Here is a 16,196-nt window from a genome sequence, read left to right as displayed (position 1 = left end):
GTCCTGGATCTCTTCTTCCCAGATTTCTCCTCCTGTTTATTCTCTCTGCCTGCCAGCCCCACCCATCCTTTCTCCTGCATTGTTATTGGTCGCTTAGCTCTTTATTAGACCAATCAAGTGTTTTAGACAGGCACAGTAACACAGCTTCACAGAGTTAAACAGATGGGACATGAAAGAATGCAACACATCTTTACATCATTAAACAAACATTCCACAGCATAAAACAGATATAACACATCTTAAAATAATATTCCACAACAACGTCTTAAAATCATTTACCTTGAAAAAGGTTTGGAAGAGTGAGGATTCTTAAAAGCCAGCCTTCTGTGCAACCCCAGAATCTTCTCGTTAGCAGAGAGGTGCTCATCTCTCCCGTCCAGGAGTTGCCCATTCCCTCTGCAAGTAAAGTGTGTGTCAGGCCTGTGCTTATGAGAACAAGGCTTTAATTTTGTAGGCATTTTAATCAGTGGCCCCGAGGTGCTGACACGGTGAAGTTTCTTCTGCATGAACAGGGAAGATTCCTGAGGTGACTGTTCCCCTCGGCTGGGCCGTTTCTGACAAAGGTGCTCTTTGTGCCAGGACTGCTTTCTTTGCTCTCGCTGCCCTGGCTTTTCTTTCTTGAGGTCCTGGTGAGATTTGAATGTTACGTTTTAACAAAATTGTACTTGGCAATATCCAAATTTGTCAGTTCTCTTGGCTCGTGCAGTTTTGGGGAGGACATTTGACTATCTCGTGAAAACCACTGATGTATACTTTCCTTTGCATTTGTTGGAGAGGGATCTCACCTTTAGGGTTGATGGCTCTTAAGTCCACTGGCACAGTCGGCTCTATCTGGAATGAATTATCACCTTGCCAAGTCCTCTGGATCCCTGGTGGTGATCTCTCTTTGGTATAGTGCGTTGCTCAAATTGTCAGGGCAAAAAGGAAAAAGAAGAGTTGGGGAGGATCCACACCCAAACACTAGCAAACTGACTGTAGTCATGATTTGGGTGTGAGGATTCTGAGGCAGTAGAGACATGGAAGGTATCAATTTCTGACCAAGGTAGACATTTGAATTATCTTTGAATTTTAAGTGACGATGCTTTTCACGAGTCTCCCTCTTATAGGAGCTGCTAGCAGTTGTACACATGTAACGGATTTTAGTTCCTCTAAGCACTGTCAGAAGGGAACTGGCAGCAGCAACATTGGAAATGAGGGCCCTGAACATTGAGTCCTCTGCTCAGTAAGTGAACGAGCTCTTGTTCTGTGTTGGGAAGTGGGAAGGCACTTCTCCCTGCCCTAAAGAGCTGCTTGATCTAGAAGAGGAGAGGATGAAAGCAGACCAGGGCCACGACGAGAATGTGGGAGAGGTGAGCGCATGGCAGGTGCCCCAGTAGCACTGAGAAAGCTGAGCTGTGACCCGTGGCTGCTAGGAGTGGCAGCAGAGAGTAGTGACTTGCAGCCAGGACCTCGAGGTGGTGGGAAACACTGGACTTGTTTGGGCAACACGATAAACAGCTGATCGGGCAGGACTATAGCACGGGGTAGGATGGGGTGAGGCAGGGAAAAGAAGCTGTGGGGTTGGAGAGATGGGGAATATCTGCGAGGTGATGAGTGCTGGTGAAAACCTTATTTTCAAGACTTTCTCCTAACTCATGCAATATTAAATATGGCAATGATTTGACATGTTTAAATAATATTATCAGCTTACTTTTTCGGAACATGTATCATATGCCAGGTCTTGTTAGAGGTACTGTTAGCTAATTTATTTAGTGGTTATTTTAGAGTCAAGGAATCCAAGATGCTGAGAAGAGAAGTCACTTGTCCCAGGTTACACAGTGGTCACGGTCCTGCCAGGGTGCTAGCCGGGCGGTCTAGCTGCATAGCTCACATAAACCAGAGTGACACGCAGCTCTCTGAAAACGGAGTATAGATTGTGTATCTGTTGTCAGCAAATTGTTTCTCTCACTGCAAGTGTAAAACACATGCTGTCTCTCTGTTCAGCACAAAAATATTGTTCCCATGCTCCAGAGAAAACTTGTTTCTGACTTCAGGCATGAGAGGCATATTTCCTGGGGTTCTTTGGTTTGACAGAAGCAGGGGTTGTGGGTTTGAGCCACAGGTGGCGTTCTGCAGAACCGCTTTCCAACCTGTGGCTCAGATACATATTCGCAGACACTGTACTGTTCACACGCATTCTGTTAGTTTGTTGGCTTTTTCTAACGTTCTTGTGAGCATTCATAAAATTAGGGTCATACCAGCTTCCAACCTATGACGTCGTTACTGGAGAGATCTCCAAGTGAGTCTCACCATGGCAGGTTGTCGTTCTTCATTCTGCAGCATGAAAAGGCCAGGTGGTTCCAGCAGTAGTTCTGCCAGGAGCGTCACTTACTAGTGTAGCCCTTCCAGGGTCAACTGGAAAACCACAAAGCCAAACAACCCCCAGACTGGGCAAAGCCAACTCGCCACTAGATGGCGCTCTCACATTTGGGTAGGAGAAAGGCAGCAGGGAGGACTGTTAAATTGCAATCCCATTGAGCCCCTGATGTTTGCAGTCCTTGGCTTTTAATTGTAGAAGGCATCTTTGTTCTTTGCCTGACCTGCAGAGTGACGTCACTGCCTTTCTTCCTGTGTGCTGGCTTTGACACAAGCCAGATGGCCACAGTGATCCGTAGGCGCCCAGGCTGCCTGGTACAGCGGTCGATGAAATAGAATAGGAAGACATTTTATGGTCAGCTGTGGGAGCGCAGCTAGGCCGCAGCTTTGCTAAGTAATTACATTTACCGCACATACTTTGTTCCTCATGGGGAAGGGTCTCATGGAAAAAAACTCCATTTTTATTTATGGCATTGTGAGGTATAGACCTTTGATCTTTTATTAGCCGGTAGTCTGTTCCAAAGGCATGCACTCTCTTGCCTGCCCTGCAGTCGCTCGTGAAAACGACATGTTTATTTATGTCTAACGGTTCTCTCAGGCTGCGTATTGTGATTCTTACCCTCCCTCTCCCTCCAAGTTGCCTCCAGTTAGGAACACAAAAATGTTTTAGTTTTGTAGAGAGTTTCGTTTGTGGAAGTCAGAGTTCAGGCATGTTAATACAAGAATTTCCGTCAGATATAGTCCAGAGCGATTTGGTCAAATATATTACTGTTTATTATGTGTTTGCTCTTCAAGGGGGTCACAAGAGTCCAGGAAAAGACTTTTATTTTGGGGTGAGGAATGGAGGTGGTCGTGGTCAGGAAATGAGCAAGATATTAATTTTATTCCATTTTTGGACATTTGGCAGTTACAGTTACTTACCATGGTAATTTTTAAACAAAACACCAGAAATTGATAACCACCGAGTGTCCTCCACTTTCATTTGAAGTTAATCTTCACCGGTTGCAACAGTGCAGGAGATGTTTACGAAAACCCTGCGAGCTGAACTTTTGTCTGAAGTTTACCATCGATGGTTTTGAGATTCTTCTACATTTCCAGAGACCTTAGTAAAGTAGTTTTTACTCCTTTCAGTGTTGGGTCACTAGTGCTACTCACAGAATTTTATTTAGAAAGCGTAAATCATACAACCAGATGGAAGTACATGCTCAGTATGCTTTATTCAGATAGAACGCCTCTTTTTAGGGTTTTTAGGGATAGAACTTGTCCTTAGGGTTTTTTTTTTATCTTAAAATATGGGTTTCTGCATCTAATGAAGGCTGTGTGTAAGGATAGAATACGGCTCTGTCTTCAGATGAGTGTTTCCTCGCTCTTCCCAAACTGTATTTGTTTGTGTCTTTGAGCTTTGAGCCTCATTTTCCCCTCACAGATGTCCTGGGCACAAAACCTGCCTCCTCAGCGTACCGCGGGAATTAAAGGTGGTGGTGAGAGTCAGCTTGGCACCCGAACCCAGCCGTGGGCAGTTGGTTAGCACTGCATACGCTTAGCTGTAAACCAAAAGCCTGTAGTTGTTTAATGAATGTGCTTAACGTTTGTGATGTTTTAATTCGTTGTTTCTTGTTTTCTTTTTCTTTTCTCCTACTCAGCTTTTGCCCCTGGTTTTGCGTCTCGGTTTGTTGCTGAAGATATCACAGTGATGTCTGCATTCAACCTGCTGCATTTGGTGACAAAGAGCCAGCCAGTGGCCCTGCGAGCCTGTGGGCTTCCCTCAGGTTGCTGCTTGTTGTACTCTGCATAGTTGGGCACTGGGCAGAGTGGGTGTTTCCGCTGTAGGAACTGCTGCACCATCACGCTGTACTAAATGTCATCTCTTTTATTTGGATGCTGATGGGAAGATGGAAATTGGCTATAAATTATCACTCTGAATAGCACTCATTCCCACAGCCTTCTCAGAACTAGACACACAGCCACTTTCCTTGCCCAGCATACACCCACCCATCACTAGTATCTCAGGGCATCTTCTTGTTCTCTAGTGCACGTACACATCTGCAAACCGCAGTGCAGTCTCCAGGAGAAACTGCCCCGAGTCACACAAAGTAGGACATTCATCTTGTTAAAGCGAATGCATGCTTCTCACTCCACATGTGGCTGTTTCTATAGAAAAAAAAAGCTAAAATAAACAACTTTAAGGTAATTGTGTTGCTTAGATTGTACCTAGGAAGATATTTTCTGTTTAACAAGAATCAAATAGACAGAACTAATACAGCATGTTTCAAACTGGTTCATAAATTAGAACCACTGTGCTTTTAAAAATGTGATTCCAAACATTGAAACCAATGAAGCACAGAAGCTCAATATTCCACTGTGTGTCTATTATCATTCAAGTCACTGTTTTAATTTTATCGTGAAATTCACAATGGTTAAATGTTTTATTTCAATGAATATGATTATCAATACTATTTATACCCCCATCACTGTATATATCACTGTATATATATCTCTTAATATGTTGGGTAGAGGATTTAGCTATGTTATTAATCATTTACTAAGTCTTAAATGCATGCCAGGCACTGTATTGAGCAGCGAGGATATGATGATAAAGATGGCTAAGCTGACTGGTTTTTGGTAAGGAGGATACTGATAAAGCTGTATGGGGTCTTTTAACCACGCAAGGAAATGGCTGGATGGATGTGTCTGTGCCTTGAGTAGAGGAGGAGGCCAGAGCAGAGTGATCCTCGCTGTCTTCTGTAGGGAAACAAGTATTGGAAGGTAGGAAGGTCTCTGGAGTTTAACAGGACCACACAAGGGAGACGACGCTTGAGCTGAATCTCCGTGGCCAGGAGTGGGGTTATTGGCACTACATGAAGTAGCAAGGGCAATGGGAGAAGTGAGAGAGGAAACCGAGGCACTTCGCGAGCACTAGAACGATGTGCTCTAGGGAGCCCAAGTTGACACTGGTGTTTTATCGATGCCGTTGGTGGAGTATAGAGGAAGGCCAGGGCTGGCTTTTCCTACACTGCTGTGAGAGGGGTTGAGACAGCAACTTGATTTCAAGCGCCAGGTAAGGCATTTGTAAAAACTAGATTTTGTTATTTCTACATGACAGCTCATGCTCATCTCTGAATACAGCTTAACGCCCACAGGTGTCCGCCAACCCCACACAATCACCTTTGACATCATTCTCCCTGCCCCCACCTATCCTGCCCTGACCTCATCTGGTGGAGTAGATGAGGCTGCGTGGTGTCATCAGGGGCTGAGAGTCTCCACAGGGGAGAAGATAGTAAATGTGCAGATGGGGTGGGCTATGGGCCATGCAGATATGGAAGTGACCACTCACCCATGGCTTTATATCTGAGCCCGGGGGATATGAAGCCTCATCCTTGGCGGTCTAATGCTCTCCGAGAGTTTTTATTGCTGTGAATATGTGCAGCAATTGGACTGCGAATGTGCAGAACCGTTTTCTCACTATGAATACTGCCTTGGGTGAAAGCCTGCCGCATAGTTCTGTGCGGTGGGTCTTCTGTCCACTGGAGGCTAAGTGTTTACGGAAATAGCTTATGAAGAGCAGTGTATTCCTCAAAGTATAACAGGCCAGGAAAGTGTTTCCTAACAAAGCTGTTGAATTGAGATACAAACAGCTTTAACTTTTGATAACAATTCATAGATTAATTCAACAAAACTGCTAAGGGCCAAACCATGCCAGTACAGTGCTCACTCAGCAAGCAATTCTCGATTCAGACTCACTGGGGTTGGAATCTGGCTTTGACTCTTACTATCTAGCTGTTTGAGCTCCCTTATTTTCAAAATAAAGATAATATTGGGTTTCACCCAAAATGGTTTCTGTGAGAGTTAAATGGATTAGCATATAAAAACCTCAGGTACTGCATGGCATAGATGTTTTCACTAGGTTTATTATAAAAATCCACATGTTTATATCCATTTGGATTTATATTTTTTCATGAAAATAGACCTTTAAAAATTTAAATATATAATTTTCCACTTAATTGTTTTTACTTTAATGGGAAGTACAAATACATGCTGTTTGAGAACTAGCCATCTCAATCTATTATTTTAAACCTTGATTTATTTATATGTGTGCATGTATGGATGGGCCGCTGTGCACTTGTGGAGGTCAGGTGACAACTGTGGGCTCCTGGGGACTGAACTCGGGATGCCAGGCTTGGCTGCCTGTGCTTTACGTACTGGGCCATCTTGCCAGCCCCTCTTCATTATATCTAAACCTCATCTCTTCACTGTGTGTATATGTTGTCCTGTAACAGAATTCAAGTTCTGTAAATACACTTTTATTCTTACCACCCAGTATTGACAAAAGCCCAGAGAAACTCTCTATCTTTCTTCCCAGACATTCACAGATGTATTTTACTGGCAACGGATTTGGTTAGACTATTCCTTAATTCCCTAATTTTCAAGGGCCATTAGTGTTTGAAGTATAATGAATTTATTAGCTATTTCTCTACTGGGATTTCACACTTAGAGATATGGAGATGCTGAAGAAGTTGTCAGATTTAGCAGCAATGATACAGACTACTTGAACTTTCAAATTTAAGAATGTGATTGAGAGGAAAACTCCAGCTTTTATCACTTGGTACAGAGGGAAAGAGAGCAAGATGGGAAACACAGGGAGCTCAAACGCAAGTGGCATTTCTTGTTTAAATCGCTGTTCTTTGGCCCAAACCCATTCCGACAGAAACGTCTGTAAATCAAAAAGATTTTGGTTTCTTACCTCCACTAATTTTGAATATTGAATAATGATTTGATATTAAATAACAAATTAATTTTGAATAATGGTTGAATATTGAATTATGCATTGATTTTTTTGAATAATAATTCAGTGTGAAATAACTCTAAAACTAAGAACAAACTAATTGGAACAGGCTCCTAAAGTTGGTTGTTCCAGAGCTGATCTGGGTGAAGGCTGTATCACAGAAATGACTTACCATCTTCAGCTCCGGCTTGCCTGTCTTCTTATTTTTTCATAAAGCATGATTTTAACTTAGCTCTTATGAAGTGCATCTGAGTTACGGTTCACTTGTGTTTGTCATCAAAGGTGATTTTTCTCACGCGGGACTCCCTGGTGATTCCCTACAACAGTTCCCTGTGAGTATTCCAAAGCAGAAGCTCTGAGGTGCTCTGCTCTTAGCTGGTGTGACCTTGAGCACACCCGCGAGCCTGCCTGGACTCCTTCTCCTCTTCCCCTTTACCGCGAAGAGGAGGAGCTAGAGAACCTACTCTGTGTGTTTGTTTTCTTAGCTACACTTTCAACTTTCAGCTTGAGGTGAATTAAACCTTAAAACTCCCTATGAATTACTAACAGACTTAGAGAAAAGTCTGCTGGGTGGCACTTGAGCATTGGAGTCCTTGGCCACTGATCCCAGGAGGACCCGGCAGCAGAATTTCATATGTAGTTTCAATCCCAGAGAAAAGCTAGGTAGTGTGTGGTAGCCCAGACCAGATATCAGGGTAGTTTTAGCGTCTGTCTAGAAAGGCCTAGCTACAGATAGTCACACTTTAATACCATGTACACAGTATGCAGTTGTGGCTTTTACTTCCTTTTTGGAGGTGCTTAACACACCTCTACACGACTATTGGGTTGTTAATGAAGATGATAGATCGCTGTATGCTAGTAAATACATTAGACCTCCCAGAGACACATTCTGAAAATGTGAGCAGAGCTCCATGAGTCAGGGCTGTGACTCCTAAACATGACACAGCGTCTGGGGTCTAGAAAGCACTGCTTAAATGAATAATAACCATCTGGGAAGTTTATATGTGTCTGAGGTCAGGACTCAAGCAGAGAGTAAAGATGCATTTGAGATTAGCTCGTGGGGGAGATTTGAAGGACAGGGTACAGCTTATGTGCTTCCAGATTTGTCCTCAGGAAGCAGCTTGTTCTCCTTTGATTGGGTGTCTCAGATAGAGAGTGCACTGCTTTCAGTTATATAACGAAAATGACAATACACATAAACTACACAACATATATGATATATAATCTGTAATTTCTTTGCCCTTCTCTCCAAAATAATTGAGTTTGTTGGAATAGGAACTATTTGAAGTGAAGAAGCAGATCTTATGCATACTATCAGAATGAAGAACTCTGGTTCATTTGATTGCTTCTGAGGAGCAAATTAGCATGTTTGGGCTTTAATTCATACATTTTAAACAAAATTTCCCACAAATGTGCATAACAGCATTTCTAAGCAAAAAGCACCATTTTCTGTTAACACTGCCGGTAGTTTGTTAGTAGCAACAGATGTTATATCTACTTTAAGAACAACCGGCTTGCCCACTGAGACAGGTACATTTTCTGTTAGTGTTGAAAACTCTGTAAGACATGTAGACCCTGTGACCTTTGTCTGTGAACACAGTGTTGTGGTTCTGAGTTTTCTATTGTTCGCCTTCTGAAGCTCCTCAGGGAGTGAGTGGGCTGTGAGCCTCTTCTCTGACAGTCATGGAACCATATCACATTTGAAATGGACCAGGACGAAGTGGCCCGTGTTTCTCTACTGGTGTCTTGTGTGTTCACTATTCCAACATTTTCATCTTGCCTATCTTTAATTAACATTTTTAAAGACTGTCTGTCTGTCTTTGTTTGTGTGCACCGTGTGTGTGTGTGTGTGTGTAGTTCTACAGACTTGATGCAGGCCTGTACCTGCTGTGAGTGTGCATCCTGTGTGTGTGTGTGTGTGTGTGTGTGTTTGCATCCTGTGTGTGTGTGCAGCTCTGCAGCCTTGATGCAGGCCCATGCATGCTGTGAGTGTGCATCCTGTGTGTGTGTGCAGTTCTGCAGCCTTGATGCAGGCCCATGCATCCTGTGTATGTGTGCAGCTCTGCAGCCTTGATGCAGGCCCATGCATGCTGTGAGTGTGCATCCTGTGTGTGTGTGCAGTTCTGCAGCCTTGATGCAGGATAACACATGCTATGCACCCCACAGGCCAGGAGGTTCTTATTTTATTTTATTTTTTTTTAAGAGAAATAACTTTAAGAACCGACACAAATTTCGCTATAGTTTACAAAAGCCTTCGAAACCGATGGATTGAATGGTGCCCACACTGTCCAGTAGGTGGCACTAGTCTTCCATTCCTGCACAGCTTGTGCAGCCTAGCCTTAAACTCATAGGTGCATCGTAAAAATGTGAAAGAATGTAAGAATATCCAGTTAAGAACATATGGATTTGCAAACCAGACTTGTTCCCGCCTCTACTATGTTCCGACAGTGTATGTCGAGTGAAAGCCCCTTCCGTTTTCAGAAGGACCCCGACTCCCTCTGCTTGGATGTTTCTTGGAAATGTCTTTCATATGTAGACTTCCTGCAAACTAAAACAAGTTTTCATAAATTAACCTATCTTGTACCAAATAGCTGCTTTCTCAGTAATTTATAGCTTTATATGCAGCTAAGTTTTCTGCAGCAGACCACCCAAGAATTAAAGAAAATTATACATTTTGTTTTGCCACGGTGTGGATTTCTATAGAATCTTGAAATGTTATTAGTTAGTCATGTTGAATGTGAGGCATTGATCAGTTTTTGCATGAATGAAATATTTTAGGAAACTAGAAAAAATTATATTTTAAATGTTGATTAATGAGTACTCTGATACAGATTTATGCTTTAAAAGCAAAATATTTTAGTAGCTTTATAATAAAGCATGAGTACTGAAAAGTTGGTATGTGGTATGAGTTTTAAAAATTACTTGTAGAGAGTACATATTTCATCCAGGCTGATTTGTCACAGAACAACATGTCTGTGTAAATGTAAGGTGTTGGGCATATGACTTATTAAATGTGGATTTTATTAAATTTTTGTTAAATGGCAAATAAATTAGTAATTTTAAAATACACAGCACAGTAAAACAATCAAGACAGGCATGAACAAAATCTTAGATGCTTCTCAGGTTTTGGAGGCAAATTAAGTATAACCATGACTGTAAAGAAGATAAAACTTTCCCAGCTTCAACAATTCTGTAGGACGAGACAATCAGGACAGCACGAATTTGAATATATTGCATAGATATGTCTCCATATCTAAACATGCTCACGGGAATATTACAAAAAAACATCAGAGAAGGGTTTGCTAAAATGACTGGCCTCTTACCCTCCACAGACGTGCATAGTGAAGGACTGGGCCCGAGGTTACTCTGTAAAGTTCCCATCTAGTTAATACTGATCATACCTGGTAATTTGTACTATCTGTCTTTTCCAGTACACAGTTTAAACTGAAACAATTAGAGATCAAATTTCCATGGTTGTTTTTGCTAGATATATTTTAATTTAAAGTTATTTAAACTAGATTATTGAGATGCAGTGATAAATTTTATTTAAATATTTTGTTGCTCTGAATTTGAAAGCAAATTTATTGGAAAATTTAATATTTGTTCAAAAGTCCTTAATTTTCCTTTATTTGCATTCAATATGTACACAGTCGTATCAATTACTTTAAAAAATGTTACAAAAGTATTTATCATATTTTTAATGGGTTAGTAAGTTATATATTTATACACTTAAACTTATTAACTTTTATGACAAACACTTCCTTTAGCACTACTTGTGATTATTTTATTCAACCATGTGTTTGCAGAGAACGGCATATTATTTTAAATTAATAGATTATTTGGATTTTAAGCAAGCCAAGAAAATCTACACTTGTAAATATTTCTACAGTTTTTATTTTGTAGGGTTTTATTTTATTGCCAAAAATACATATTGCTTTAGAATGATTCATTCCATTTGATTAATTTTTAACATATCGTGTGTGATTTTAGATAATTCTCTTTATTATTGGTACTGAGGTACTGAGGAGGAACAGTTTGTCCCTTACTGCGTTGTTTTATTACCAATTTGCCATTGGCCCCCAGAAGTTTCCTTTTATACTTTATATTCCAGTTTTCATCTCTAAACTGAGAATTATGGAACGGTTTTATTATTATTAGAATTCTGAAGTGTCATATTAGCTGGGACTTTCCTCAATTCCTTGCTGCCAAGGAGAGGAAAGAGGAGGAAATAAAAACCTATCGAGAAAACCTCCAGATTCGTCCGGGGACGGGAATGGGCTGGCCAGGCAAACGCATTTCCTATTGCAGAAAATTCTTGGGCCCTGCAAAGTGCTGGAAAGGCTGAGACTTTGGCCTGTGATAGTGACTTTCCATTCGCACTAACAGGCGTGTCTGTCAAGTGACGGGCACTTGCTACGCACTTGTGCCCTGGGTGAATGAGTGTCAGTGAACAAGTCACATTGTCTGACACACCAAAGCGGTGCCACACTGAGCGACAAGATCCCTGTTCTTGAGGAAGGGACATTCTGATTTTTTTTTTAAAAAAAATGTCCACTTAGGGTGCATGCTTTATTGACTAGGGGATGAAAAGAATTATATTAGTGATGCTTTTCTGAGTCTGCATAGACACCTCCTCTCTGTTCACACAGTGATGCTTTCCTGAGTCTGCATAGACACCTCCTCTCTGTTCAACTCTGGAGGCAGGAACAGGCTGACAAGTGCCCAGCAGCCTTCTGCAGCATGTGGCGGGGGGCTTCCGAGGACTGGCTTTCACACAGAGCAGTAAGGACTGTGTGGGATTAGGTAGCTGTAGTTAGTGCGGTGTGGTGCTGAGGCAGAGGATGTGCCATGGGAGCTGAGTCAGTGCTGGGTGGCAGGAAGCATAGGCTTGGGAGAGAATGAAGGCGTGGAGGAAAGCGGTAATCTCAGGGTCCTGGCTCATGGCAGGTAGGCGTGTGAGCACATCAGTCACCTCTTTGGGCACTCACTTCTCCTTGGGGCTTTTGTCTAGAAGTTCTTCATTTTCTACTTTATACTATGAGGAATGCTAGTTCTGTTATTTGCCCTGAAAACCAATCATCAAACAAAACTACATACTACTGTATTTTAGAAATTTGAATATAACAAAGGATGAAGCTGAGAAACCACAGTGGCGGGGGCTGGAGATGACTCGAGCTGTTAGGAACACTGGCCGCTCTTGCGGAGGACTGGAGTTGGGGTCCCAGCACCCACATGGCAGCTCACAGCCTTCTGTAACTCCACTTCAGGGGATCTGATGCCCCTTTCTGGCCTCTGCTGGTACCTCACACACGTGGTACAGAAACATACATCCAGGCAAAGCACCCATGTCCATGAAATAAAAAGAAATAAATCTTTGAGACAAATATTGTGATAAGAACACACCACAGTTTCTCTAGTGGACCATAGATGGTGTTTCACACTTTAAACATTCATCGGTGTAATAAACTCAGAGCTGGACCGCATCGTGGAGTTTCCTAGCCTGATTCGGCCACGGAAACTTCTCTTTTTCACTCTCCCAGAGGAACAACAGGGTAGCTTTTTTTAAAAAATTTTTTCCCTAAGAGTCAGTGTTTGATAAAATGCTTTCTGGGCCATCCTTAGATCAAGTGATCTTATAATCTTACACGGAGAGAATTCCTGAATGTTAGTCACAGTGAGAAGATTTGAATGTGGGCCTTCAGAGGAACAGTAAAGGATTGAAGAGCTTCAAAGGGAAACATTTACTCTGCCATTAAACATAGTTTTTTATCACACTTACTTAAACAAGTGTTGCTGGATATTTGAATTTTTTTTTCTTTTTTTCATTTTGGTTTTCTCTGTATAGCTTTGGTGCCTGTCTTTTCTGGAGTTGCTCTGTGAAAAAGAGCTGCTTTCCTTTTCCTCCAGAGTATCTTAGATTCTTCTGGGATAATCGGTCAGCTACTACTCACCATGTGGAAGCTGCAGACTGGGCATTTGTCATTGGACTTAAATTTGTTGTGCCATAAATAAGTTTTGGAAACTGGAAAACGCTGAGTCTTCAGACACTCTATTTTTTTCTAAGGAAGTGCACTCAAGGTTGTGTTGAAATAACATTCTGCACGATAGTCCAAGAGTGGACTCCTTTCAGTGGGTGCTTACATTTTATCTCCTGAGCAGGCTATGACCCACAAAGGGAGCAGGAGGAAGGAGAGATGGATAGGGAGGATATGGTGTGTGTGTGTGTGTGTGTGTGTGTGTGTGTGTGTGTGGTGTGCACGCAAATCTTTTTGATTGCATGTGAAATGTAGAATTGAAATGAGCCTGTCTGGTTTTAATTTCTTTCTTTATGGGCTATGATGTTCAAGTGAAGACCCATGCTTAAAAAAAAAAATTAAAACCAGGGAACTCCGACTTCATCAGAAGTTTCTCATGCAATCAGATGGAATTGAAGTAGGGACTTTCTCTTCCACTGTTGTCACTAGATGATGGCAGTGGTTCAGAAATTCTTTCTTAGTCATACGCTGTGTGAGCCCGAAAATGCTTTCAGGACCAAGACATGCTTTACATATTTCCCTAAACCCTGAGCTTCACGGTCCACAGTAACGTGAATATCACTGCTCCCAGCGTTCGCGTTAAGTTTTGAGGAGTTGATAAAGTATTTTCTAGTTCTTTGGGGAACTTAACTGGTGCTGGTGAGATGACAGCTATCTGTGAGCTCAACAGTTAAAAAGTTCCAATGCCTAAGTAAGTCTAGATATCCAAAAGGTGGTTTTGTCTCACACTCATGGTTGCATCGGGATGATTGAAAGGCTAAGAACCCCTCCATCATCTTCTCAAGAGAACCATGCAGCCGTGAACAAGGCTTGGCTGTCATGGCGAGGATTTGCAGTCATCTTAATTCTCCTTACAGCTGACACTGGCCTCTGGCCGGACTTTTGCTTCTATCAGCATACAATAAGAAACACAAAATATTCTCACATTTCCCTCCTTAGTTTTAAAATTACTTCATTTCTCAGATCCCAAAGTTCTGCCCTCTTGAATCTGAATCTCTACACCTTTTCCTGTTTGGTGAAATGGTGACTTCCCAAACTTATCTGATGCGGCTATGAGTACCCCATCTTCTGAGTTTTCATCAGGGTGGACGCTTACAGCCTGGGCTTACACACGCTGACTCCCACCCATCTCTCAGTCGCTGCCGTGGTGTTTTCTTCCCTACTGCACCTTCCCTGGCCTGACCTTGCCCGTTGGTTTTGTGAATATTTGCGCTTCCCATGCTGCGGTGACAGCCAGAGATGGCTGGTCTCGAGGAGAGAAGTGTGTGTTCACCCCTTTACACAGAGATCTGTAGTGTCTTCCCTAAACACCTTAGGCTGTGCTGTTTTAGGAGTTGGAACTTTCCCTGATGTCTTCTGAACTTCTCAATGCTCATTTCAAGGCTCAACATACTGAAGGCATCCACTAAATTGTTGTACAGAGTTTGTATCTGAGAGTCCCCTGGAGTTCTATTACGATATATAGAGTAATCAAGTTCCTTGGCTTCAGGGCTTGCGACTTACCTGTGTGCACTGCTGTTCACGCCACTGCATCCAGTCCTTCTGCTTGCGTTCAAGCCGTCTTCCTCTGTTACTCACATGGGAGCAGCACCTTGTCTTCTCCGCTTGCCTGGCCATCTCTTTGTGCTTGGAACGTTCTCGAGACGTCAGCACTGCCAGCTTCCTCTCCATCCCCAGGGCTCTGCCCAAATATCACTGTAGTGAGAGCCCAACCCTCCTACTCCATTAAGAGTGCTGTCCTCCACAGGCCTTGTGGCCCTGGCCTTGCTCCAGGCTTCTTTTCTTTTTTGGGTACTGCCCACCTTCTGAAAGACTGCATAGTAGACTTCCTTGCATTTGTTGGGCTCTTACGCCTTACCTCTGCCCCAGTGGGAGGCCTAAGACAGAAGGTCTCCTTTTGTCTTTGGCTCTGGGCGGGGTACATAGCACAATGGCGGTGTGTAGTAGGCTCTCAGAGTAACGGCTGGAGCGGTTGGCGGATAGAGTTGGCTGCTGCAGTAGTTCACACCAGTAGCTGGCAGAACAGCATTGATTCGGTAAAGAAAAAAGTAAGTGGTCTTAGGCCAGTGCTGCACAGGAAAGCGGTGCTGACCTGGTTCTGTGGAAGCTGGAGGCCCGTCCTGAGGTGCATCCTGATGCTTTCGTTTACATCCTGATGCTTTGGTTTGCATCCTGATGCTTTGGTTTGCATCCTGATGCTTTGGTTTGCATCCTGATGCTTTGGTTTATGTAACAGCATCAGGGATGCTTTCTCTGCGTATACCCTGAGGGAAAAGTTAGAATGGAGGGTGTGTCTGTAGACAGCGACCCTTCCCCTCTGTAACTTGAAATTTTGTTCTCAAGGCCTTTATCGAATTCCTAGAGTTGTAAAAAACAAACAAACAAACAAACAAACATTGTTTGTGGTATATATCTACATTTGACTCTAAAAGTGGTCTACGTTTAGTTTTATAATCTTCCACTTAGAAAGTCTAACACTACTAAGCCTGGAATGAAATAGCTGTCTGACATGACAGACTAATGTGTACTTGGAAATTAAAGTTCATAGTAAAAATTCACATGCGTTACTTTTCTGCCACCTGTAAATAGGGCAGCGAGGTATTTCTGCACAGAGTTTACTTAATGTTTTACCTTAATGAAGTTAAACCAAAACAAGATACTCATCTCTTATTTATTATTTTGGGAAGATAGTTAATATTTTCATTTTTTTCCTTAGTCCTAGAGCAGAAATTAGAATTCTGAGATCCTTCGGTTTGGTTTTCTTTCGATTTTTCTCTCTGAGATAGAAAACCAGCGTGCTCTAAGCATGTAGGAAACAGACCCGACCTCTTCCTTACTGGGCACTGAGGGCCTTCAGGACTTTGTGGGTGCACTGACAATCTTGTCTGAGCTTGTCACTGGTCCTGTGCTGAAGGAACAGACATCGGGAAAGCAGACGCGGGCCAGGGTGTGTGTCATCAGGGCCAGGGTGTGTGTGTGTGTCGTCAGGGCCAGGGGGTATGTGTGTGTCGTCAGGGCCAGGG

General features: G+C 42.6%; 1 protein-coding gene across 2 annotated transcripts in view; it reads left to right on the top strand.

Annotated features, from left to right (window-relative positions):
• Positions 1-16,196, top strand: part of Msrb3 (methionine sulfoxide reductase B3) — a 120,851-nt gene that overhangs the window by 27,251 nt on the left and 77,404 nt on the right. For both annotated transcript variants that reach the window (XM_005357922.3, XM_013350274.2), the window contains exon 2: positions 3,999-4,124. In XM_005357922.3, coding sequence (XP_005357979.2) covers positions 3,999-4,124 — 126 coding nt within the window. The remainder of the gene's footprint in view (positions 1-3,998; positions 4,125-16,196) is intronic.

The sequence above is a fragment of the Microtus ochrogaster genome, chromosome 24 (assembly GCF_000317375.1).
Source record: "Microtus ochrogaster isolate Prairie Vole_2 chromosome 24, MicOch1.0, whole genome shotgun sequence".
Lineage (NCBI taxonomy): Eukaryota > Metazoa > Chordata > Mammalia > Rodentia > Cricetidae > Microtus > Microtus ochrogaster.
Note: the sequence above shows the minus strand (reverse complement) of the source record. Positions and strands in the feature narration are given on the sequence as shown.